At 42.6% G+C, this 27,689-nt stretch overlaps 1 protein-coding gene across 1 annotated transcript in view; it reads right to left on the reverse strand.

Moving 5' to 3' along the window:
* The window catches only part of GUF1 (GTP binding elongation factor GUF1), an 839,924-nt gene that overhangs the window by 426,252 nt on the left and 385,983 nt on the right, over positions 1-27,689 (reverse strand). Inside the window, exon 10 of the mRNA XM_044061397.1 lies at positions 1,412-1,535. Within this exon, the coding sequence (XP_043917332.1) occupies positions 1,412-1,535 (124 nt within the window). The remainder of the gene's footprint in view (positions 1-1,411; positions 1,536-27,689) is intronic.

Here is a 27,689-nt window from a genome sequence, read left to right on the forward strand (position 1 = left end):
GTCATGTCCCTCCAGATATCTCATTCATGTGCCTTAAAAGTGTATAACTAATTCTAGGCAACCAAGAAAAAAGAACGCACTGGGTCCACAAATGTAGGCAATACCATCTGTACCAGATGGGATCAAAAAGTGAATTAACGATTGCTACACTAAATATAGGTTTACTGACAGGATGGAACTTGGAAGTGGATGAGATGATGGTAAGGAGGAGGCTGGAATTTCTGTGTATGCAGGAGAAAAGATGGAATGTCAGTGCAGCAAAAGCACTTGGCTTGGGATCCACAGACTACTAAGGTGAAGGCCATCTCAGAATTGTCTGGTCCTGCACATAAGGCTGTATTATGGCATGTAATTTGTAAGTGAGGCCAAGGGAATGAGGAATGCAGGGTATACCTAGTAGACAAGGAAGTGCCATTAGAAACACAACTAGGTACTTCCTTGGAGGACTGCAGCCAGAGAATATAGCAAGTAGTAGCAAGGATGGTAGTGGTATCTTGAGAATCATAGATGTAACATTAAAACATTAGCCTCTGCTAGCATATTTTGTGATAAAGAACCCATGAACTTCCCTGGCTGCAAAAGTGAGACTAAAGGACAGGAATCTGCATTACTCCTGCTTGCTACCTGAATCAAATAGGACAGTGAAGAAAGATGGCTGCATAAATGGAGGAAATACAAGGTTGTCCAGAAACTTAATCCATAAAATGCAAAGACCAAGAGAACATTACCAATAAATACAGTGTTTATTCCACTTATGTTCAGGTTTTACCAACATCGGTTATAGAGGTAGCAATGATTTATATGAAGTTAATGTCTTACATAATGGTGACAAAGAAACTTTGCACTAGTAAAATACTCTGCATTCTCTTCAAATTTAGTTTCAGGAAGTGAGCTTTAAGGATCTGGAATCACATCTGCATAGCTGGAATTAACTGCTAGAAGGTGAGACACAGCCTTGTGTTGTGGCTGGGGGGTGTGTGGTTACGGGGACAAAACCATAAATTCAGCTTGGAAAACAGTCTTCACATGGGAAGCTGTACCTCATAACTTATAACAAAAAACGAAAGGCCTCCTTGAAACATTTTAAATATTGACATAAACAGCACATAAAATAAATACTTTCCCACTATACACATGGCGAGTTTAGCTTTGGTTTTGTTTACAACAATCATCTAAACACAAAATGAAACAGCCTTCCATAGTGTTGGGTGTTGTCCAATTACCCTGCCAAAGAAAAGGTTCTGCGGCTATGGATCTGAATTCAGAGTTTAGTAAAAAATAAATAAATAAACACACATACACACTGAAGAATGCATGCTACTTACACCTTCAGTAGATGGAACACAAATCCAACAACTATCCATTAGTCAATCTACTTGCAATAATATCAAAAGAGTTTACTGGGACCTACCTCCAGCCAGCTCCCAGTGCTGGGCTGCTGTCTCGGTGAACTGTAACACTGGAGTCATTCAAAGTCAACTTTTCCACAGCACTTCGAAGGTTATTATACTCAGACTGGTCTACTGGATACATCCCTACCAGAATTAAAAAAAAAAAAAGAAAAGTAAATAAAATGTCAAAATTGCAGTGATCTTCACAGACATCTACCCAGGGTCAAAAATGCAGCAGCTTTTATCAACAGACAAAAGAATTATCAAACACAACAGATGTGTACGTACTCACCAAATCAGCTGATTTTTTTCAGCGTACCCTCTGCAGTTGCTTGACTTTTGGGTCCTCCTCCTTTTTACCCCTCAGTGGCTAGCAGTCCCCCCACACACACAAAGGCATATCTGTAAGTCAGTACAATGAGGCATGCTCAGCCTCAACATTCAGAGGAAGCTCAGTAATAAAAAATAAACAAACACAGAATTAGATTTTATAGTCTTGTGCACCAGATACATGGCACAGAGGGATGAAGCTAGGACATCAGGTCTGAATAACTAGTCCTGGTACAAGAGAAAATGGCAGGGCGGAGGTGAAAGTCACCAGCAAGTGGTCTGCTTTCCCAATGTGGGGTGGGTGGTGGTGTCCTAGAAGAAACTCATCACTGTGTCATCTACTGGGCGGAGACCAAAATAAATTCTACATTTACATAGCTCGAGGGGGGGGGGGGCAGACTGTGAAAAGAGTATTCAACTTCGGTATTCAAGGCAGTGTGCGGCACAGTGGAAACATGCCTCCACGCAAGTTTGAAGTAGCAGGCAGTGTGCATTGCCTGTTGAGCAATAAATGGCTGGGGAGAGGAATATACTCAGGGGCAAGTCAGCAGTTGATTACAGCCTACCACCACCTAACTCAACACCAATGCTGGAATACAAGACAAAGTTACCAAAAAGTGTTCTGCTTTGGAAAGGTGAGACCCCATATGTTGCAGAAGGGTGCTAATGAAAAGAATGAGCCTTAGTGCCAGGGAAAGTTCAATGGCAAACGCCAACAAATTTAGCCACCCCCTCTGTCTATCTCTCTCTACATACAGTATATATATATATATATATATATATATATATATATATATATATATATATATATATATATATATATATATATATATATATATATATATATATATATATATATATATATATATATATATATATGTGTGTGTGTGTGTGTGTATGTATACAAGACGGTTGCGCAATCACAAAAGGGGATGGTCACATCAGGGAAGGTAAAACTTAAGCAATGTAATGGTCCTGATGAAGATCAGCACATAGGGAATAACTAGCGCAGCTATCACTCTGAGGGCCTTCTTCAGTGAAATGACACTTAGGTAAAATCCTAAACACTATTCCCAAATTGCAAAAATAGTAAGGGGAGGCAAAACCTAGACATGATATCAAATGTTTGATCTTAAAACAAATATGTGCCATAGGAAGCTCCACAACTGAACTGAAGAGTAAGCAATAATATTTGGTGAAGGACTGCAACAAAGACCAAAGAGAGACTGCACAGACTACTATCCTGAACACAATCCTGAATGAAGCACAACAAAGACTACTTCACACAATAATGATCCTTCATAGGAACATCTAGCTAAACAAAGATCAGCAAACTGGTGGCAAAGTAATAAGAGTTAGCAAAGTACTTACTTGGCAACTGCTCAATATAAAAATGACAATAAAAGGATAATATTATAAATGAGACAAACCTGAGCTTATGCACATACACAAGTCAAGCCATAACAGAGAGCATTAAGGGTACAGAAAATATGATCCTCCTCCCTCAAAACAAAGAAAGATGAAGGAGAATATGACTGAGCAGGTAGGACATGTCACTGGAAATGCCAAAGGCCTAAATCAGGTCTTCCAGTGGCTACTGTGATGTGACTAGGACGAGTATTGTTTGCTATTACTTTTACTTTTTTAATTAAAGAAAGACATTTTAAAGATTTGGCCTTTCTGTCCTGATTTTTTCACGCAAGCAAAGGCTTAAGAACTACAGAAGACATTCTTGAACATTCTTTTCCAGTCAATAGAGATTGTATCCACTACGTCCTAGATCCTTCCCTGCTGAATCCTGCAGAACTTGGAATGAATCAGATTCTCCCGAGTCGTAAGCAAACTGATCTCTAGATGAGTAACAAGAAACAGGCAAACAACCAGCTGGTAAATGTAAACTGTTCCACCAAACAAGTAAAGGTAGAAGCAAAGAAAAATATGGTAGCAGTTGTACGAAGTATAGCTCCAGACCACATAAAATAAACCAAGAACTTTAATATTCGGTAAGCACTTTCACCACTGTCCATGGCTTCTTCAGACCATATACAAATATAAAAACACGCACAAAGAGGTTTATAAACCTGTCCCTGTCATTAACCTGAAAGACCACTCCCAGTCAATCAAGCTGCTATAGACACACCCTCTTTTAAAAGCATCAGTACACCCATCTACATTGCATAGTCTTACTTTTAAAATACAGTTCTTGTAGCACATTAAAAGTCTATTTCAGCAGTCAAAGCATTCATAGGCATTTACAAGCATTTAATATTTGGAAACATTTCAGAACATTGCTTCTATCAGCAGCACATCAAATGCAATATATTATGCTAAGCATCATCATTTAAACAACAATAATTCTGAAAATCTCTGTTCATTATATATTCTTTGCTAGAATTATATTGCTCTATGTTATCTGCTTTGCTTCAAATATATGCTGTTACTTAAAAATTATTACAATAACAAATCTAGGTCTAGCCTTCTATACATTCCTACTACTTCTAACAGTGTAAATAGAGCTGCAATTTAAAATGCAAGCAGGTTACCAATGCCATGTGTTCAAACTCCATTTTAAAACTCAAATTCTTCCCATCGCATTGTCGACTGTTAAACTTGTCCAGCGAGTGTGTTCCACTTAAGATATATTTATATTACACCGTCGTTGTGATATATTCCATTTCCAAAAGTTAGAAATGTTAGAAATGAAAAAAGTGTGTTCGTCGTCATTGCAGCGCCTCTGTGCATGCGCAATGACGTCATCACACTCGACAGATGCTCCGTTTACTTCTTCCTACTTTCTTCATTTAATTACAATAGACAACCAAGTATTATAAAATATATATCATTGCTAAATGATTTAGAATACACCAAGTCACAAATTTGTATATGTAAGCAGTTTTAAACAAGGAAGGTTTATGCTTTTCCCCATAGAAACAAATCATACTGCTGCATTTCTGTCTTTCATATGTCAGTCAAATATATATATAATGTAAACACTCGACACATTGTATGAATACATTAAGGCTCAACTTCAAACAAATCTAATAGACATAACTTTAACTCTATACCTCTGGGCAACCCATTCAAACTACAGAATATATATTCTATGGGTAATAATAGTTCAATACGTATATAGGCAATTTGGTGCAAATATGTATGTCACCAGTCTGTATAAAAAACAGGACTTATTACATGTTCTTGTCCTACATATAGACCCCCAATATATACTTTATGTGACACTCAAAGCATTATATTGTTATTTACTAAAATCATTTTTACACAGCTATATAGTACTTTAGATATAGTGTCCTTTATATGAATAAGGTCTTCCAATAGCCGTTTAAAGGTGGATAGATGCTTTGGTATAAGTATATATGTTAAATATTTATAACTCTATGTGTATAGTTATAGTTATACAATACATCTATATGATAGAACGCTTACAGATATATATAGAATGAGAAGGTGATTCTAATATAGCAAATAAATTATGCATAGTTGTAAAAATATGCACCGTATAAATAATCACTCACATCATACCATTTGTGTAATAAATGTATTATACACAGACAATATCACTGCTTTATGATGGATAAAAGTACAGTTTTGTACCTACCATAAATGTAGATGTTCGAAGATCCACATTGCTGCAGTCCTTACACTTGGGTAGTCCGCTGTCCTCGGTCGGCCTGAATATCAAAGTATAAGGCTGACGTCGGTCAAGGCGCATTTGACTGACATCAGGACGTCAGGGTATAAATGCGCATGACCGACGTCATATCCTCAGTCTTTTCTTGCCCCAGATGTCAGAAGACCCTAAAAGGAAGGTCAAAATCAAAAAACAGCAAAACACCCTAGCCCTAACCATATGTACAATGTATACAATATATACAATAATTACAATCCAACCCACACAACCACCTCTAAATCCAGAGGGGAAGGAGGGAGGGATAATTGGACTGCAGCAATGTGGATCTTCGAACATCTACATTTATGGTAGGTACAAAACTGTACTATGTTCTTCATCTCACATTGCTGCAGTCCTTACACTTGGGTAGAATCCCAAAGCAGAGGTAAGGGAGGATGGCAAAGCTACAAAGCAGGAGGAGCTGCCAAAATGCCCTGTAGGATTGCAGTGGCAAAACCAGCCCTAGATTTAGAGTAAAGTGGAAGATGGTAATGTTTAGAGAAAGTATGCACTGAACTCCAAGTAGCTGCCTCCAAAATATCCTTAGTTGCTACTCCCCTTAAAAAAGCTGTAGAAGTGGCAGTAGCCCTAGTGGAATGAGGCCTAATCCCAGCTGGAATCTCTTTGCCATGATGGGAATAACAGAAAGCAATGCAAAACCCAATCCACTTATAAATAGTTTGTTTTGACACAGGCTTACCCTGAGAACTCAAAGCAAAAGAAACAAATAACTGCTGAGTCTGCCTGAACTCCTTAGTCCTGCTTAAATAATAAAGCAACAGCCTATGTACATCCAAGGTGTGCAAAATTTTCTCCCCTTTGTTTTGAGGATTTGCATAAAAGTAGGCAAATGAATGGTTTGGTTCAAAGCCACACTAGAAACCACTTTAGGCATAAAGGAAGGATTAGTACGTAATGATACCCTATCCTTATGGAAAATTAAGAAAGGCTCAACCGCCATAAGGGCCTGCAATTCAGAAACCCTTCTTGCAGAGGTAATGGCCAACAAAAAAGCAGTCTTCCATGACAAATATTTCAACTCAGCAGTAGCTGCAGGCTCAAAAGGTTGTAGAGTGAGTTTCTCCAACACAAAATTGAGATCCCAAGCAGGAGTAGGAGCTCTTCGTGGGGGTCTTATATTCTTTGCCCCTCTAAGAAATTGCTTGAACAAAGGATGAGAAAACAATGGTGGAACACAGTCATAGTGAGCTGAAATTGCTGCAGCATGAACCTTAATAGAAGAGAAGGACAAACCCTTGTCCAATAACTCAGTGAGATATTGAAGAGCCACACTTAAATTAGGCTCAGACACATCAAAATCCTTTGCTGCACTCCAAAATAAAAATCTCTTCCATTTATCAGCATACACTTTCCTGGTACTAGGCCGTCTAGCTTCCAAAATCACATCCAAAACTTGTTGTGGAAGTTGAGACCCTCTGTGGTTCAAAACAGAATATGCCAGGCTGTTAGGTGTAGAGAGTGAAGCTTGACATTGAGTAAATGACTGTTCTCCTGAGACAACAGGTGAGGAATCAAAGGTAAAGGCCAAGGAGGCTTCCGAACCAGACTTCTCAGTAATGGGTACCAGTGCTGTCGAGGCCAATCTGGAGCTATTAAAATCATCCTTGGTTTGTCCTGTCTGACCTTTAGAAGTACCTTTGGGAGGAGAGGCAGAGGTGGAAAGGCATACACATGAAGATTTCTCCAAGTGAAAGAAAGAGCATCCACTTTCCAAGCTGTGGGATGAAACCTTTTTGTGCAATACTTTGGCAGCTGATGGTTTAGTGGAGAAGCGAACAGATCTATGTCTGGAGTTCCCCATGACACTGTCAATTTCTGAAATACATGAGGATCCAATTTCCACTCGTGGGGATCCATAATTTGTCTGCTCAACACATCTGCTAAGGAATTCTGTGCTCCCGGCAGAAACCTTGCCTGAAGATTGAGCTGTAAACTGAGAGCAGTCTCCCACAAAATCATTGCTTGCCTGCATAGAGGATAGGAATGCGTTCCCCTTGCTTGTTGATGTACCACATGACAGTTGTGTTGTCTGTTAGAATCAACACCTGCCCTGGAAGAAGTAGATCCTTGAAAGCTATTAATGCAAACTGGACTGCTAACATCTCCTTCAAGTTGATATGTAGATGTTGTAGTCTGGCAGGCCACTTGTCTTGTATCCACTTTCCATTCAGATGAGCTCCCCAAGCTTTGTCTGAGGCATCTGTCGTAAGAATTTGACTCGCCTCTGGCCGGGTCACAGAGAGTCCCTTGTTTAGGTGACATTCCTGAGCCCACCACAAAAATTCCTTTTGAATGCAAGGTATTATTTGAATGACAGTGTCCAGATCCTGGCAGTGCTGTGTCCATACATTCTTGAGATACCATTGTAGCTTCCTCATATGCAGTTTGGCATTGGGAAGCACCAGAATACAAGATGCCATGAACCCCAAGGCTTGAAGGACTGTCCTTGCAGTCAGCCTGGACTGATGAGATAATTGATGAAAGTAAAGGGAAAGATTCTTTTGTTTGCCCGGGGTCAAAAAGGCCCTCTGGGCTGCTGTATTCAGTCTTACACCCAGAAAGCACATGTCCTGAGAGGGTACTAGACTGGACTTTATTTCGTTCACAGAATACCCCAGGCATCTTAGCACTGCTATCACATATTCCAGATGATGAAGAAGACCGTCCCTTTCCTGAGCCAGAATCAGGCAATCGTCCAAATATGGATAAATTTGTATTCCTTTTAGCCTGAAGAAAGCTATCACTGGAGCCAGAACTTTCGTGAATACTCTGGGCGCAGTAGATAAGCCAAAGGGCAATGCAGAGAACTGATAATGAGAAGTCCCAGCCCGAAAACGCAGATACTTTCTGCAACTTAGTCTGATAGGAACATGAAGGTACGCCTCCTTGAGGTCTAAAGTTACCATCCAATGATCTTTGCCCAGAAGAGGTAAAAGCTGTTGTAACGTCAACATTTTGAACTTGGGAATGTCCAGATAAGTGTTGAGGATAGATAAATCCAAAATTGGTCTCCATGTGTTCCCCTTCTTTGGTACTAGGAACAGTCGAGAATAAAATCCTAGGCCCACTTCTGGCACAGGGACCGGTTGTATGGCCCCTATTTGAAGTAACTGAGAAATCTGTTTGTGAGCCTCTATTCTTTGCTGAGGAGGAATGTCTGGCATGCCTTTGAAAGGTGGTATGGTATGGAAATAAAACCTGTAACCGTGGTAAATAATATCCAATACCCATCTGTCTTGGGTAATTAAACTCCAATTTTCTTTGAAAAGTGCCAACCTTCCTCCCAAAGGTGCTGCCAAACGAAAAGGCTCTGGCAGCTGAAAAGGTAGGTCATTGGGTCTGCTTACGAAAGGACTGACCCCTGCCCTCACCCGAAGACTGTGCAGGTGAACTTCCTGTTCTAGGCCTAAAAGAACCCTGAGCTCTGCCTCTACCACGTCTAGACCTACCCCTAGACTGGGCATCATAAGAAGGATACGTCCACCCTTTAGAAGGCCAATTCCTACTAAACTTCGGAGGCTGAACCTGCAAAAAATCCTTAACAGTCTGCATAGACTTAGCCTTGTCCTCCATTTTCTTCAAAACTGCCTCAACAGGCGAGCCAAACAACACATCAGATTGCAAAGGAGCATCTAAAATCCTTGACTTAACATAATCAGATAAATTTTGATCCCTTAACCAGGCATGCCTGCGAAGAACTGACCCAGTGGCAGCCACCCTGGATGAGGCCTGTACAGCATCAAAACCACATTGCAAGAATGCTTACCCACCTGCTCAGAAACATGAACTAAATCTTGTAACTCTTTACACTCAATACCTTCCGCCAGAGCATCTACCTTAGACTTCAATTGAGAAAGTAGATAGTTTTGGTATTTCAACATGTGAAACTGGCAATTCAAAGCCCTCATAGCTAGAGTGGAAGAAGTATAAACTTTCTTTCCCCATCTATCCAAAGCCCTGGCCTCTTTATCAGCAGGCACCGGATTTTTAACAACAGAAGCTTTAACGCCCTTAGGCCCCTGACTAACAGTTTCTGGGTCTGCCCTAGGACTTTTGAACAAATACTTATGAGCTTCAGGCACCCTGTAATACCTATCCGGTTTAACAGGAGCAGGGGGCAAAGAATCAGGATTAAAAGATGCCTCCTGAAACACATCTTCCACAACATTCAGAACAGGAGGTATTGCCAAAGGCCTATGCTGGGGTAAAAACAAAAATTCCCTAAGCCTCTTCCTGGAATCAGAGAACTCCTGACCTTCCCACTTAAAATGCTCCCTCATGGAATGAAGAGTCTCTGAAAAAGAAAAATCCTCAGGAGGAGAAGCAGAAGGAGTAGAATCATCCACATCAGAATCAGAAAAAGGAGAATACTCCTGCAAGTCTTCAGCCGAAGACTCAGACACATCCGAGGCCTGTTCATAACCCCCCAACTCTGGTTCCACTCTAGGCCTCTTATCAGGAGGGGGCATAGAACCTCTAATCAAGGTAATTAAATCCTCTGCCATTTTAAGCATATGCTTCTTGGGCACAGAACCTGAAGAGCTAGGAGTGACACCCACAGAAGCTAAACCTGGCCTACCTCTGGGAGAAGCCTTAGAAACAGAAGGAGAGGGCCTAGTCACCTTAGGAAGGGAGGGGAGTACAGTAACCTGAGAAGCCCCTTCTGCCTGACCTGCCTCCTGGGAGGCCACATCCTGCAAAATCAAAGTTCCCCCCTGGGACTCCAGAGAGGCCTCCGTCGGAACCACCGGCTCCACTGACGCCTCTAGAGAACCGGCGTCCGGTTCGGACGACTCTTCTAGTCTGGGTTTAGCCGCTTTGTCTTTGCGCTTCTTAGAAGAAGCGGGCGTCGGAGAATCCGACGGCATATTATAGTTGCACCGCTTCCCAAAGACCAACCTGGCACAATCTAACCTACGCTTAATCGTGCGTTTATTGAACCTAGCACAAAAGCGACACCCAACAACGTCGTGCTCAGGCCCCAAACAAGGTATACACAAATTATGGTAGTCTCTATCCGGTATCTGTTTCCCACAAGAAATACAGTTATTCACTTTTTCTGATATCCGGTAAACCACTGAGGCAAGAAAAAACAAAAATATTCCCCAACGGGGTACTTAGCCAACTTTGACTTCGGTCTGAAACTTCGAATACGAAAAATTTCAGAACGCCGAACGGCACTTGCAACGCTGCTTCTGCATCGGACCATGCGGCAAAAAAGACTGAGGATATGACGTCGGTCATGCGCATTTGTACCCTGACGTCCTGATGTCAGTCAAATGCGCCTTGACCGACGTCAGCCTTATACTTTGATATTCGGGCCGACCGAGGACAGCGGACTACCCAAGTGTAAGGACTGCAGCAATGTGAGATGAAGAACATCTCTATCCTCAAATATATTAAGCATATGGTATTTCATGAAGTAAGATAAAATACTCAAGTCTTGTTTTCAGCAGTCTTATCATAGATAGCCCATATTTACAAACATATTTGGATAAATGATGTTACGACAGGTTGGGTAAAAATTGCAGTGGTAGTGCTGCGGTAGCGTTGTCGCCTCACAGTAAGACGTTGTCCTGTTCGATTCTCAGCTAGAGCGTCTTCTGTGTGGAGACATGCGTGAATGGGAGTACCTTCGTTGAAGGTTGTGCATCAGAGCTGGCAACTCGGCACGTAAAAATCTACTGCCAATCATTAGCGGACCGGAGTTCCGCTGTGGCGACCCCTAACCGGGAAAAGCCGAAAGACACGACGACGACAAGTTGGGTAAAATTCTATAGTGTTCTTAGTAAGTGGGATTATTTCCTTTTAAATATAATATGTATCACTATTTTCTAGGTATCCTTCGTGCGTCTAAAGTACATTTAATGGATACTTTACCATTCAGCCCCTTCTCCTTATCTGCTCTAAGTTTGAGTATCCATCTGAGCTCATTTCTTTCTGTCAAATTCTTAATATTACCCAGCCTTTGCCCAACAATAACTTATTCTAGTGCTATACATTTAAAATCATGGTATTTACCGCTTCTCTCTATGTATTTAGACAGGGCACTTACAGAGTCCCTATTCCTTATACTACTAGTATGTTCCTTTATACGTTTTTTGAATGTCCTGTTTGTTTTGCCTACATAAAAATGTAAGCAGCAGTCACATTGTGCTGCATAAATAATATTCATACTGCTAAAGGTGACTGCTCCATTCAACTTATATTTATTACCAGTTACCGGGTGGACAAACACATCAGTATTTTTAACAAATAGACACATGCTACAACTGGTACATGCTCTGGTACCTTTCCATGTATTTAAATTACTATCAAATAGATTCCTGGGGTAGCATAACATGAGTTTAAGATTTTTCCTATTTTTAAACATAAAACTAGGATACTCTTCAACGACTTCCCTAATTCTTCTATCTGTCATAAGAAGCGGCCAGTGTTTATTAAAGGCATCTCTTACTTTCCTCACATCACTTGTATATGATATAGAGACATTAACCACATTGTTCCTAGATATTGTATCAGTTCTATTTAATGCTTGATCTATCTTATTTGAAAATATGGCTTTGCTCTCCCTCCCCTCGGTGTCTTTACTTCTCCCAACTTATCAATCACTTCCTTCTTTTTATAGCCTCTATCATATAAACTCTTCTCCAGGGTTACCAATCCTTCTTCGAACGTGGGTTCCTGATTGCTCAAACGTGAAACCCTCATTCCTTGTCCTTTAACTATATTTGAAAAGGTTTTTCTAGGGTGCATGCTTGTCCTATACAATAATGTGTTATGATAGCACTCTTTTCTGTAAACCATGGTGTCAAACCCCCCTTCATTTCCTACAAATATGTCCAAAAATGGCAACCCTTCAAGTGAATAATTCATTGTAAACTTCAGGAAGCTAGTAGTGACTTCTGCATCACTGACAAATTTCTTCAATGCTGGAAGGGTACTGTCCCACACAATAAAAATATCATCCACAAATCTGTGGTAAAACTTCACATGATTCTTATATATTTCTAGGGGGAACAACTGTTCCACTTCCCAATGAGCCATGACTACATTGGCATAGCTGTTAGCACAGCATGTTTCCATAGCTACACCTTTGCTTTGTAAGTAATATTTACTATCAAAAACAAATATATTATTTTCCAGCACAACTTCCATAAACCTACATATTCAACATCGTCACCATTCGGTATTGATGTAAAAAGGGAGGTTACATCGAGGGTGACTAAATAATGTTTGCCACTCATAGTTGTTATATGCCACCCAACCATCCTATTCTAGAGGCATTTGGCAGGATGTGTGCGGATGAGCTGTATAATACATTAAATATACATTCCAAGAATAACAAATATAAGAATTTGAGATGGAAGGAGAAGGCCCTATCAGGACTGATAGAAAATACACAAATCGTAGTTAGACCTGCAGACAAAGGGGGTATGACTGTTATCATGGATAGAGAATACTATCATAGTTCATTACATAACATGCATGCTGATGATAAAGTGTATAAGCCTGTCACTATGGATTATATTCAAGATAGGCATAGAGATATTAGGATTATTATTATTAATGATTTTATGATCAATTATGCTACCTCAATGGAACTGGTCCAGTTCCTGATAGTTGAATACCCAGTTATACCCTCATTTCAAGAGCAACCTAAGGTACATAAGGACCCTCAGTTTCCACCTTTTAGACCTATAGTTGCAGGCCAAGTTTGGATCACCAAACCATTTTCCATTTTCATAGAAAAGAAAATTAGGCCTATCTTGGATAAATCTCAAGTAGTGTTGAAAGATTCCAAGCACTTCCTAGACAACTTATATACATATAGTGAAACGTCAGCTATGAGTGGGGAACATTATTTAGTCACCCTCGATGTAAGCTCCCTTTTTACATCAATACTGAATGGTGATGATGTTGAATATTTACATAGATTTATTCACCATAACAGTGACTATGGAGGACAGCTTATAGATATGATATGTAGGTTCATGGAAGTTGTGCTGGAAAATAATATATTTGTTTAACGCGAAGGTGTAGCTATGGGAACATGCTGTGCTAACAGCTATGCCAACGCAGTCATGGCTCAATGAGAAGTGGAACAGCTGTTCCCCCTAGAAATGTATAAGAATCATGTGAAGTTTTACTACAGATTTGTGGATGATATTTTTCTTGTGTGGGACAGTACCCTTCCAGCATTGAAGAAATTTGTCAGTGATGCAGAAGTCACTACTAGCTTCCTGAAGTTTACAATGAATTATTCACTTGAAGGGTTGCAATTTTGGACATATTTGTAATGAAAGGAAATGAAGGGTTGTTTGACACCATGGTCTACAGAAAAGAGTGCTATTGAAACACATTATTGTATAAGACAAGCAGGCACCCTAGAAAAACTTTTTCAAATATAGTTAAAGGGCAAGGAATGAGGGTTTCACGTTTGAGCAATCCGGAACCCACATTCGAAGAAGGATTGGTAACCCTGGAGAAGAGTTTATATGATAGAGGCTATAAAAAGAAGGAAGTGATTGATAAGTTGGGAGAAGTAAAGACACCGAGGGGAGGGAGAGCAAAGCCATATTTTTCAAATAAGATAGATCAAGCATTAAATAGAACTGATACAATATCTCGGAGCAATGTGGTTAATGTCTTTACATCATATACAAGTGATGAGAGGAAAGTAAGAGATGCCTTTAATAAACACTGGCCGCTTCTTATGACAGATAGAAGAATTAAGGAAGTCATTGGAGAGTATCCTAGTTTTATGTTTAAAAATAACGATAAGAATACTAGCCACCAAGTAAGGTACTCACTATGTATGACAGTCAAATATGAATAAAAACCAGTGGTACGCCAAGCAGATAAATAACACTCTAAATTAATTAATTAGTCAAATCAATCAACATTTAAAGACACAATACATACACCATAACTTACATTTGAAATGCAGCATAAAGAATAAAAACACATTTAAAGTAAAAACTAATAGATTAATAACAATCTATTAAGTGTTAGCAGAACTAAAATCATTTATGAAATATTTAGCTATCTAACTAAATCAAATAAAATAAGATAAATACGTCCCACTGAAAAGGGTCACTCGAGTGAGTTGGATGAAGTTGTGGTGAGTGTACCCAAGGGTGAGAGACTAGTGATTGGAGCGGACTTTAATGGGCATGTTGGTGAAGTGAACAGAGGGGATGAGGAAGTGATGGGTAGGTATGGTGTTAAGGAGAGGAATGCAGAAGGTCAGATGATTGTGGATTCAAGTGCATGGCTTGGGAATATTTACATAGATCTCTTCACCATAACAGTGACTATGGAGGACAGCTTATAGATATGATATGTAGGCTTATGGAAGTTGTGCTGGAAAATAATATATTTGTTTAACGCGAAGGTGTAGCTATGGGAACATAAGGAATATGGACACTGTAAGTGCCTTGTCTAAATACATAGAGAGAAGCGGAATATATCATGATTTTAAATTTATAGTGTTAGAAGTTATTATTGGGCGAAGGCTGGGTAATATTAAGAATCTGACAGAAAGAAGTGAGCTCAGATGGATACTCAAACTTAGAGCAGATAAGGAGAAGGGGCTGAATGGTAAAGTATCTATTAAAAGTGCTTTAGACGCACAAGGGATACCTAGAAAATAGTGATACATATTATATTTAATAGGAAATAATCCCACTTACTAAGAACACTATAGAATTTTACCCAACCTGTCGTAACATCATTTATCCAAATATGTTTGTAAATATGGGCTATCTATGATAAGACTGCTAAAAACAAGACTTGAGTATTTTATCTTACTTTATGAAATACCATATGCTTAATATATTTGAGGATAGAGTTTATCCATCATAAAGCAGTGATATTGTCTGTGTATAATACATTTATTACACAAATAGTATGATGTGAGTGATTATTTGTACGGTGCATATTTTTACAACTATGCATAATTTATTTGCTATATTAGAATCACCTTCTCATTCTATATAAATCTGTAAGCGTTCTATCATATAGATGTATTGTATAATAAGAAGTTATGTACTCACCATAACGTTCCATCTGAGTAGGAAACTTCATTTGTCTGCAACCTTTGGGTATCGGATCTGATCTCGGATCAGAGCCAGCAACTTGTTTCACAGCTACCCTTACCCATAATCCCCTGCCAACCCTGATTGACCTCAGATCAAGTTTGCTCTCATACAAGCAGCTAAAAAGGTTAAATATGTCCCGAAGGGGACTAGAAGAAGGACATCCAGGGACTAAAACTTCTGAAGGTCAGGGGGAAGGAGGGGGGGACGGTTGCAGACAAATGAAGTTTCCTACTCAGATGGAACGTTATGGTGAGTACATAACTTCTTAATCTGAAGTAGATACTTCATTTGTCAGCAACCTTTGGGACAGAGTCCCCAGCTACCTGGATCTTGGGCGGCCATCATGGAAGGATATTCCGGAGCACTGCGGAGCCAAAAGAAGCTCTCCCTCTGGAGATAACGTCCAGCTTATAATGGTTGATAAAGGTATGAGATGAGGCCCAAGTGGCTGTGGAGCAAATATCATCTAAAGACACTCTAGACCTAAAGGCAGCGGAGGTAGATATACAGCGAGTAGAGTGTGCACGAACTCCCTGAGGTGCGGGCCTCCCAGAACTTTCATAGGCCGATAGAATACACTGTGAGATCCATCATGATAAAGTGACCTTAGAGACAGGTTTACCTAAGTTAAATTTGGCAAAGGAGACGAAAAACTGGTCAGACTGTCTATGACCAGCAGTCCTGTGAATGTAAAAATGCAGTTGTCTATGCACATCTAACGAATGCAGTTTGTATTCTCCTTTGTTCTGATACTTAGGAAAGAAGACTGGCAGATTAATGGATTGGTTGATATTGGCCTCTGAAGCCACCTTGGGAAGAAACGAGGGGTTGGTCCTGAGGTACACTCTATCCTGGTGAAAGGCCAAGTACAGGGGTTTTACACAAAGGGCCTGAAGCTCAGAAACTCTTTTCGCTGAAGTAATAGCAACAAGGAATGCCGTTTTCCAAGATAGGTACTTAAGATCAACCGAAGCAGCAGGTTCAAAAGGGGGAGCTGTTAATGCCTGTAGGACTAGTGATAAATCCCAAGGGGGTATAACTTCCTTGACAGGGGGTCTGAGCAGGAAGGTACCCTTTAAAAAGGTTTTACACAATTTAGCCATAATCAAGGGACCTGACTCATGTCTCACATGGTAATGAGAGATAGCTGCCAGTTGAACCTTGACCGTAGAGCAGCTAGCCCCCTCATGAAACAGACCTGTAAGGAAATCCAGCACAGTCGGTAACGGCGCTGTGAAGGGATCTAAGTTATGATTCTCTGCCCAGATGGAGAAACGCTTCCACTTACTGCAATAGACCTTTCTAGTGGAAGGTTTGTGTGCTGCTACTAGGATCGCTTTAACTGGGGAAGAGATTCCGGGAGTCCTGACTAGGAGTGGAACTGGAGCAGCCAAGCTGTCAACTTGAGGTTGTCCAGATTCGGGATCGGGAGATTTAGGAGATGAGATATTAGATCCGGTAGGGGATCCAGAATCCAAGGAGGATTTACCAGGTGAGACCACAGGTAAGGGAACCACGCTTGACGAGGCCAGAATGGGGCAATGAGGATCATTCTGCTCCCCAACCGACTGGCTTTCTGTATGAGTTTCAGCATCAGAGGTAGAGGTGGGTAAGCATAAAGTAGACAGGGAGGCCAAGCATGCACCAGAGCGTCTCTCGGGGAATCCCCGAAGGGGGGAATTAGAGCAAAGTAACTGTTGCATTTTGTATTTGAGGGAGAAGCAAAGAGATCGCAACAGGGTTGCCCCCATTCGGCAAAAATCCGCTTCGCTACCTGGGGATTGAGAGATCACTCGTAAGGGGAAAAGATGGTGCGGCTGAGCCTGTCCGCCAGAATGTTGGTCCGTCCTGGAATATGCGTCGCAATAAGAAAGCGGTTGGTGGAGATCGCCCATTCCCACACTCTCATGGCCTCTCGACAGAGAGGATAGGACCTGGTTCCTCCCTGTTTGTTGATGTACCAGACAACTGACATGTTGTCTGTCTGGATTGCAATAGTTCCTACAGGAAGAAGGTTCTGAAGTGCTTGCAACGCTAATAGCACCACCCTCATCTCCAGGACATTGATATGCAAAGAGGTCTCTGTGTCATTCCACGTGCCTTGGACCGTCCTGCCTGAGCAATACCCCCCCCCACCCGAGGCGAGAGGCGTCCGTGGTCACCGTGGCGAGGGGAGGAGGCCTGGAGAAGGGACGTCCCTTATGGAGGGCCGGAGATTGGAGCCACCATAAGAGAGCCCTCCTGCAAGCCTTGCTGAGGGGAATAGGGTGGTTTAGGGGGTAGTGTAGAAAGGACCACTGGACTTGAAGGGTCCATTGCAGGACCCTCATATTTAGACGAGCCAATGGCAAAAGAGTGATTGCTGCCACCATGGAGCCTAGAGCCCTCAGGACCACCTCCGCCGATGGGGCTTCTAATTGGAGGATGGCCAGCACATGAAGCCTCAGGTTTTGTAGTCGTTCTGCAGTCAAGAATGCTAGAAGGTTTCTTGTATCCAACTTGGCCCCTATAAACTCTATCACCTGAGTCGGAGCAAGAGAAGATTTCTCCCTGCTGATGGTGATGCCCAGCTGGGGAGCAAGCCGGAGGAAGTAGTCCCTGGCTGAGCAAAGCAGATGCCTTGTCGGGGCAGTCAGGAGCCAGTCATCCAGGTATGGAAAAACCTGCATTCCCTGGAGTCTCAGGTGGGCCTCTATCACTGCTAATACTTTGGTAAACACCCTGAGGGCTGTGGTGAGGCCAAAGGGAAGGACCCTGAACTGGTAGTGACTGGCTCCCAGCCGGAAGCGGAGGAACCTCCTGAATCGTCTGTCCATCAGAATGTGGTAGTACACATCCTTGAGGTCTACTGAGCACATCCAGTCGTTCTCCCGCAATAGGGGGAGGATGGATTGAAGAGTGACCATCTGGAATTTTTGTTTGGTTACTGACAGGTTCAAAAGGGAGAGGTTAAGAATTGGCCTCAAGTCCCCCGTCTTTTTTGGCACCAGAAAGAACCTGGAGTAAAAACCTAATCCACGCTGGTCTGGGGGAATGGGTTGGATGGCTCTTTTTTCTAGGAGCTGCTGAATCTCTGCAGCTGCTACCTCCCTCTGATCGGGTGATACATCGGGGAGATTTCTGAGTTTGGGAACATGATACAGGGGAATTTGGTAACCTCTGGATATGATACGAGGCAGCCAGCAATCTGATGTGATGGACTCCCAAGCTGCCAGGTGCCTCGAGAAATGCCCCCTGACTGCCTCCAGAGTGGAGCAGTCGGGCAACCCCCTCAGGGTTGCTGCGTTGGACGATCAGAGAAAGTTTCTCTGGACCCAAAATTCTTCAGGCCCTCTCTGCCTCTAGGGCGGCATCCTCCCTGTCCTCCTCTGCCACGGAAGAACTGGTTGTCCGGAGCAGGCTGGGAATATTGCGATTTCCAGAACCACATCTTCTTCTGTCCCTTTTGGTTCTTGGAGAAGGACCTCTGGGGAGCAGAGAAGCGGACTCCGATGGCAGACAACGTCTTCCCATCCTTTTCGCTCTGGACTAAAGTCTCGCGAACTGTCTTGCCAAATAAGGCAGAACCATCAAAAGGGGCATTCGCAAATGACGCCTTGAAGGGTTCCACGAAGTCACAATGTCGGAGCCAGGCCAGGCGTCTCATGACTAGGCCTGCTCCGCTGGCTCTAGCGACTCCCTCTGTGGCATGGGACAAAAGCCGCATAGTGGTATTCAATACAGATCTTAGAGTGGCCATGCGAGTGGAGTACAACTGTTTGTCCTCCGCCGACATGGACTCCAGGGGGGGGGAAGCAGCGTACTCTTTGATAAGGTCTCGTTGCATCCTAATAATGTGTGCCATGTAGTTCGGGGACCTTACTGAGAAGGTTGCTGAACTAAAGACCCGCTTCCCTAGGCGATCCATCGAGCGGGACTCTTTGCTCGGTGGATGGACCGAAGGGCTCTCCCGAGCTAACTCCCTCTTAGTGGCTGCCGCCACCAACATGGCATCTACGGGGGGACCCTTGCTCCAGTGGGACCTCTCTGAAGGGGGGCTCAGAATCCTATAGGGGCATTTGGGAACTGGCTCCACAGTGTCCGGCTCCTTCCACGCCCTGGTGGTAATAAGGTCCACCAGGGGGTCGGGCGGAGGGGACAACCAAGAGGTAGATGGGCCTGCTTCGAACGCCTCCAGGAACATGGACTCGTCGGAGGAAGCCTTGGGGGCAGACCACCCCCCCCTAATCCTGAGCATTTCCATGATGTCTCCGAAGGAGACATCCTCGGGGGGTGACCTTGGGGAGCCTTCCCCTTCAACCAAGTCCGTGTCTTCTGTTAAAGACTCAGGGGAGTCCACGTGCCTCCTCTTACACTTCCGCTTATGAGGAACATCCTCGGGGGGGCTGTCCGAAGAAGTCTCACCAGCAACATCTTGTTCCAAAGGAATGACCTGAGACATCGAAGCAGGCTGTCCCTGTGGCCGGGCGATGGAAGCCAGACCCAGCTGAGAGGGAGTGCAGGATGGGGCCGAGGCAAGGGCCGGGGGTCCGGATGCACTCAACAGAGCTCTCTCCACCGTATCAAAGGCCGAGGGAGAGTCGCTCTCTCTCGGATCCGAGAGCCGACTCCCACTCGGATCCGATGGGGGGATCGGACCCGAAGCCGAGACAATCGGATCCGAAGGACCCGTGTGCTCCGACCTGGATGGAGCCGAAGGCACACTGAATCCCTCAGATCCAAAGCTCAGCCCACAGCTCCGAGAGCTCTGATCCGACAAGGACGGACCCGACAAACTTGAGGGAAAGGTCGGAGCCGAAGTACCTAGTACTGTCAGCGCCGACCCACCCCCGGCTCCAATGCTGCCCGGCTCCGGGCGCTCCGAACCCGGGAAGCGGGTCGGAGAAGGAGGTATCGGGGCAAAAAAAGGTGTTGAGCTCCCGAAGAAGGAGGTAGGGCTCCATCTGCAGCTGGGCCTGGATGAACCTTCGCATCATCCGGTCCAAGTCTGCATCCGACAGGCTATAAGTGGATCTCGACGAGGCCACTGAGGCGGGCCGGGAGTGCCGCCTCGATGACCTCGACGGAGATCGGGTCTCCTCCTCCTTGGGTCCCGGTGAGAAGCATGGGGACCGCAGCCGAGGAGGAGGAGACTTGGAAGCCATGGAGGGAGAAGCCCGCTTAGCCGGGGGGGGCCGAAGCGGAGGCCTCGGCCCGCCGCTTGTGGTGCTTCTCCCTCTTTTTCTCCCTCCTGGCCTCCCTCTCCTCCTGGCCGGGGGGAGAGAGGCAGGAGTGGCCGCCACCGAGGATTGGGGTGAGGCCACGGGAGCACCGGAGGCTGAAGCTGAATCCGGAGGCAAAAGTCCCGCCAGGATCAGCTTCGACCTCCGCTCTTTCAGTGCCCTGGGGTTGAACGCCATGCAGATAGCACTCCCTGAGGAGAGGTGTTCAACCCCAAGGCACCGAACACATCGAGTGTGGCCATCCGCCGGTCAAAGCTTATGGCCACACTCGGTGCATTTAGAGAAGATCGGTTTTGGGGCCTCTGACATTATACTACAAAAAAAAGCAAACTCACTCACACAAAGCCCCAGACACACACCGACCCACACAAACACTACGCACCAGCGAGGGGAGGGGAGGAAATTACACTAAAAAAATACAAGATTCTAAGACTAAAATGAAAGGGAACCTAACACACTCAACCTTTTAATAAAAAATTACAACAATAAGTACAATAAGTTGAAAACTTATCTGCATAGACTAGGAGCTCTGAATCTAGCTGCTTTCACTAAGCGTGGCAAACTAGATCTGAGGTCAGTCAGGGCTGTCAGGGGATTATGGGTAAGGGGAGGAGCTAGAAGCTCAGATCTGATAGCTGTGAAACAAGTTGCCAGCTCGGATCCGAGATCGGATCCGATACCCAAAGGTTGCTGACAAATGAAGTACCTACTTCAGATCTATAACTATACACATAGAGTTATAAATATTTAACATATATACTTATACCAAAGCATAAGCATATACTGCAGTGGTGGTGCTGCGGTAGTGTTGTCGCCTCACAGTAAGATGCTGTCCTGTTCGATTCTCAGCTAGAGCGTCTTCTGTGTGGAGACATGCATGAATGGACGTACCTTCGTTGAAGGTTGTGCATCAGAGCTGGCAACTCGGCACGTAAAAAATTTACTGCCAATCATTAGCGGACCGGAGTTCCGCTGTGGCGACCCCTAACCGGGAAAAGCCGAAAGACACAACAATGACAACTTATACCAAAGCATCTATCCACCTTTAAACGGCTATTGGAAGACCTTATTCATATAAAGGACACTATATCTAAAGTACTATATAGCTGTGTAAAAATGCTTTTAGTAAATAGCAATATAATGCTTCGAGTGTCATATAAAGTATATATTGGGGGTCTATATGTAGGACAAGAACATGTAATAAGTCCTGTTTTCTATACAAACTGGTGACATATATATTTGTACCAAATTGCCTATATATGTATTGAACTATTATTACCCATAGAATATATATTCTATAGTTTGAATGGGTTTGCCCAGAGGTATAGAGTTAAAGTTATGTCTATTAGATATGTTTGAAGTTGAACCTTGATGTACGCATACAATGTGTCGAGTGTTTACATTATATATATATTTGACTGACATATGAAAGACAGAAATGCAACAGTATGATTTGTTTCTATGGGGAAAAGCATAAACCTTCCTTGTTTAAAACTGCTTACATATACAAATTTGTGACTTGGTGTATTCTAAATCATTTAGCAATGATATATATTTTATAATACTTGGTTGTCTATTGTAATTAAATGAAGAAAGTAGGAAGAAGTAAACGGAGCATCTGTCGAGTGTGATGATGTCATTGCGCATGCACAGAGGCGCTGCAATGACGATGAACACACTTTTTTCATTTCTAACATTTCTAACTTTTGGAAATGAAATATAACACAATGAGGGTGTAATATTAAGTATATCTTAAGTGGAACACACTCGCTGAATAAGTTTAACAGTCGACAATGAGATGGGAAGAATTTGAGTTTTAAAATGGAGTTTGAACACATGGCATGGGTAACCTGCTTGCATTTTAAACTGCAGCTCTATTTACACTGTTAGAAGTAGTAGCTAGATCCCAGACTTCCTGAGAACTCTCCAGGTGAAGGAGAAAGCAGAATTCCTAAGAACTCTCCAGGTGAAGGAGAATGTAGGGGGTGTTCTTCATACAACGATAAAAGCAATGCAGTGCAACGTCTGCAGACATAAGTTCTCTTATAATAATCACAACCATTGGCCGAGGCCAAGGCACAGCCAATGTCAAGACTGCTGAAAGGCGGTTCTGACATGAGGCCACAATTAACTAACCATACATTCTGCGAGATTTCAACCATCACTGCAGACATTTTGGTGAGCACTTTATGGGGCAGAGGAAAAGCCAAAGTGAAGCACAATGTATAAGAAATGAGAAGTACTCATAGCAAGGTACAGAAACTTCCTGTAGGGTTTCCATAAACTGACATGTTCACAGGGATCCATCTTTTTCAGGAAGACCATCCAGTAATCATGAAGCAGAAGAGGTATAAACAATTGGAGGTTGGCCATACAAGTACCTCACATAAAATATGTGCATGCTAATACTGCTTAGCCCCAGAATGGCATAATTACCTCACTCCTGTCCTCTTTTGAACAAAGAAAGGGGACAAGTAGAACCTATTCACCACATCAATAAAGGCACACGTTTCACATGCAATATGAGAGGATGATTCAGTAACTGTGCCACAGTAACTACTCTGAGATGACCAATCTGTGAGTCAAAGAGGGATGGGAGAAACCAAGAAACTTACGTAGCCATTTTAACAGTGGTCAAGACCAACCTGCCAAGGGATCACCTCAACAAAATGAAACAAACCAAGAAAATCCACCACTCACATCTGCTCCTAGCAAAAGGCCAGGATTTTTGTGTCCACCTACGGAGAAGGCCTTGTGGACAACTTCATAAAAGAACTCAAGTGAGACAACACTACCAGGGTCTTCTGTGGATACCTCTGCCTGCGTTGAAGTCTTTTTTTCTGGGGTTTTGAGACTGTCTACTAGAAGAAGCAGGAGTTGGTGGAGGGCTTCAAATGCCTAATACAGCAATTAACCCTCGACCTTTCTTCTGAAGGCCCTCTTCATGATGCTTTCTGATAACAGCCTTCCATTAAATCAGTAAAATCTAGAAAAGACTGGCGAATTTCACTGTGAAATAATGACATTCATAATGAAGTCATTCTTAATCAGGCACATGAGGTAGTCGTATAGTACATTCATTGCTCCAGTGGTTAATAAAGAAGTCATGCAAAGTGATGTCAATAAACAGCTCCCTTTTGAAATGTTGGCACTCAAAATGCTGACTGACGAAAAGCGAGGTGGACAGGAGATGAAAACTCGGAGAAGAGCAAATCTTGAAAATCACTGTTCTCCTTCAAACTTCATCTTGCAGGGAGGGGCACTCTCCTGCACCCTCACAACTTATACATACCAACTCTGACATTGCCATAGCTCAGAGTAAAGGGAATATTCCAAGAAATGACACCTCAGACCTGCTACATATAAATCCAATCTTTCAGCCATTCAGTTTCTACATTTCGGGACTAACTCTAGTGAGTCCCAATATTTCAAATGGTTACCATAGAAACTCCTTGGTCACCAAGTTGAGAAGACAAGGACTGACTACCAAGTAGGACTGAAACTGGCACATGTAAGATAATTAATGACAAAAAGCACAGCTTGACTGAACAAGAAACACCTTGACCAGACTTCTCCAGTGCTTTAGACTCTGCATGCCAGATGTGTGCTCAAATGTGGCAATTTATGGGCTCCCTGACAGAATAATGAAACACACAGAAGTTAGCCTTAGAAAGCATAAAGAAGATGATTCATCACTCCAGATATGGCCTATAGCTGTTGTTTGCTGGGGGAGCAGGTAGCATGTGGTTCAGAATCTATGTGCTTCCAGCCTCCAACACTAGCATCCTTCAGAAGAGGTCCAAAGGGGAAAGAACCAAAGGACTCCCTTCCACCATGATACAAAGCAAATCTTTTCACAGGAGACAGGCAGGGAAGACTCCTGTTCATGGAAGATCATATAAATCATAAGATGTCTCCACTGAAGAGATAATTAGAGAGGCATCTAGTTGAACAGGAAGACTTCTTTCTCTTCAGTCTGCCTCAGAAGCATGAACTTCAGTTCCTTCATACTTCACTGCCAAAGCAAAGTAGGATGAAGAGGAAGACTGCCTCCTCTAGTGAGCTTCAAGGAAGACAGACTGGCAACTTCCTTGCATAAAACATGAGGTTAGATGCCAACTGCACATCCACGAGTGGGAGAAAAACTACAGAATGTTAGGAGGTTCAGAGTAAAAGTAGCAATGAGCTGCAATTGGAAGACATTAGTATGGCACTGGTATTAAGCAATGCAAAACAGTGATCTTTCCTTCTTTCACCCATATGGTCAACTCTCGCCAGACATTATTACACAGGGAAAAATAGAAGGGTCAGTGAGTGCAGCAGAGGCTCTGAAGGCTTGATGAACTCTTTTTAACAGTGAGTGAAAACTGCCTCAGTCAGAGTGGACTCCCTGGGCCAAAGTTCAGCCTCAGAAACATTACTCAGGGATTCAACAGCCAGCCATACATATGAGGCAGTTTAGGAGTCATATGCTCAAAATTGTGTGTGTGTGTGTGTGCCCACACCCAGCATCATGCGCCCATGACAGGCTGTATGTTTTTTTTTTCAAATCATGTTTATTGCCATCTACTGAGGTCAAGTAGGATGCCAATTAGAAAAAGAGATCACCACAATGAGCCTAATAAAAAGGAAGAAACAGTGGATATGCCTGGTCTAATGGTCCCCCCTTACTGCTGTCTTATCTGCGCCCTTCTATGTCTTGTGACCAAGGAGCTTCAGGTATTATCTTCAAGTACTGATGTAGGAAGGAAATGGCATACAGCTACAATAAAATGATGCAGAGTTAAGCAGAAAACTATCAGCAGGTAAGTTTATTTATGTTACACCCTTCATGAAATGAACAGTAAACTCTGGCAATTCCTTGAAAAAATTAAGACAAGATGCTTATCTAGTCAGAGAAAATTTCCTTTACAGCTTTACATGTACTCATACCTCTCAACTTTCCAAATTCTTTTTACACAATGTCCACATCTTTTCCTCAAAGAATTTGTGGTTTTCCGCCAAATCACTGAGAACCAAAGTCACTAAATGATGACATATGCTTCACACTTCATACCCTTCAGAAAAATGCATGCTAACACAAACCTGTTACTCTAGCAACTTTCTAAGATTCTAACAGCAAGATTTAAAATATGTCCCTATTTTTGGGCCTTTGTCCCCCATTATTTGGGCTATGTCCAGATTTATTGCTCTTATAGGTTGAGAGCTATGTATGTGCTCCCTTCACTTTCATGCGAAAATATATACTGTCCATGTACTACACATATAAAAATGTCTTTTTACTTTTATGTTATATATGCAATTCATCCATATGCCTTTTCTCCCATATCCTCAAAGAAAATGGTTCTTTGCCAAATAGAAGACTTTCCCAATCAACAAGAGGCAAAATAAGATAAAATGATAAAAATACGATAAGAAAAATGTAGGCAGAAAGATTCATCAAAAGAAATAACTTGAGCATTTTGTATTTCAGAAGTCCTGATGCTCATGTTGAATAAAGAAAGGTCCTAGGGAAGGGAATAAGGGAAACGATAAACAGATACTTGGGAATAAGGCTTTAGCATCCGTGAAAGAAAGCTTGTATCATAGGAAGAGATGGTAAAGAAACTTGCTGATTCATGAAGAATACCACAGCTTGCATTAAGGGCTGTGGTAAGAATGCCCTGTGTCTGTGATGCAAAGATTTCCAATTCAGAGACAAATTAACTGCAATAAGAAAATATCTCATTATAGGCTAAATTGCATCTCTCCTAATCACAGTTAAATACTGTGAGTGCAGATCAGCACTTCCTGCAGTAGCTAAAAGTGGCTCTGTAGCATAGGCACCCCCCCCCTTCACTCTCCCACACATTCAAACATGCACATATACATCAGATAGCTGTCCCTTTCTTGTTAGAACATCTCCAATGTATCCTTTTTTCCTGCGTTCGTAACATAACAGATGAATTCAGTCAATCAATAATACCAGATATTTGAGTTTCACACTTCTTATCCTTCAGATACTCCAGCTTTTGAAGGTTTTAGGAGCCAAATGCACCATCTGTGCATAATTTAGTTCTGTCTTGTGCTAACAGGTTGAAAGGTATGTTTACTGTTCCTGTCTCTCCCCTTTACATAACAAAAACCATTGCAAGTATGGAATAATGCCCAAGAACCTTCATATATTCCTAAACAACCTTTGCTGTACTAACTTCTCAGAGCATCGGATGAGTGCTGAGATTTAGTGTGGCAAAGGTGCAGAGTCAACTTTTTTAGAGCCTTTAAGGCACTCTACTTAATGGTATCACTAGTGTCTAGTGGTTCCATGCAGCATATGTTACTTATTTATTTTTTAAACTGTGTGTCTTAAAGGCATGTTATATATAGTATCCCTGGTCTCTAGTGCTTCCCTGTCAACTTTACATGCAAGTGTCATTATGGCATGAGAGATTATCCCTGGTGGCCAGTGTTCCCCTGACCCACATAGCTAATAGAATTCTCTTGAGGCTAGTGCTTCCCCACAACCCACAAGGATAACTGTATTTCTTGATGGCTAGTGTTTCCCCATGAACCACAGAGCTATGTACATTCCCTGGCAGCAGGTGTCCCCCCAACCCACTGTTGCAGGCTTGACTCACTGATTTTAGGAGTGTGTCGAGGTATGACAGCCAAACCAACTCATTCACCAACATACACACCTACACATTCATACAGTTATTCCACACACCCTCAAACACACACAGACCCTTCTCCACTCAATCTCACACACGCACACATGCACACTCAGCACTGCATGCAGCTCTCGGCACTGCACACACACCCTAACATTACCTGACCATTACCCCCCATCCCCTGCCCTTTTTTTTTTTTTTTACGTTTACTGGAATGGATGAACATGACATTTTAGTAGTGTTCATTACCAAGGGTTACAATAGTGGTCGTGCTAATCTACACAGCC

The sequence above is a fragment of the Protopterus annectens genome, chromosome 2.part0 (assembly GCF_019279795.1).
Source record: "Protopterus annectens isolate FY-2018-M chromosome 2.part0, PAN1.0, whole genome shotgun sequence".
NCBI classification, from domain to species: Eukaryota; Metazoa; Chordata; order Ceratodontiformes; family Protopteridae; genus Protopterus; species Protopterus annectens.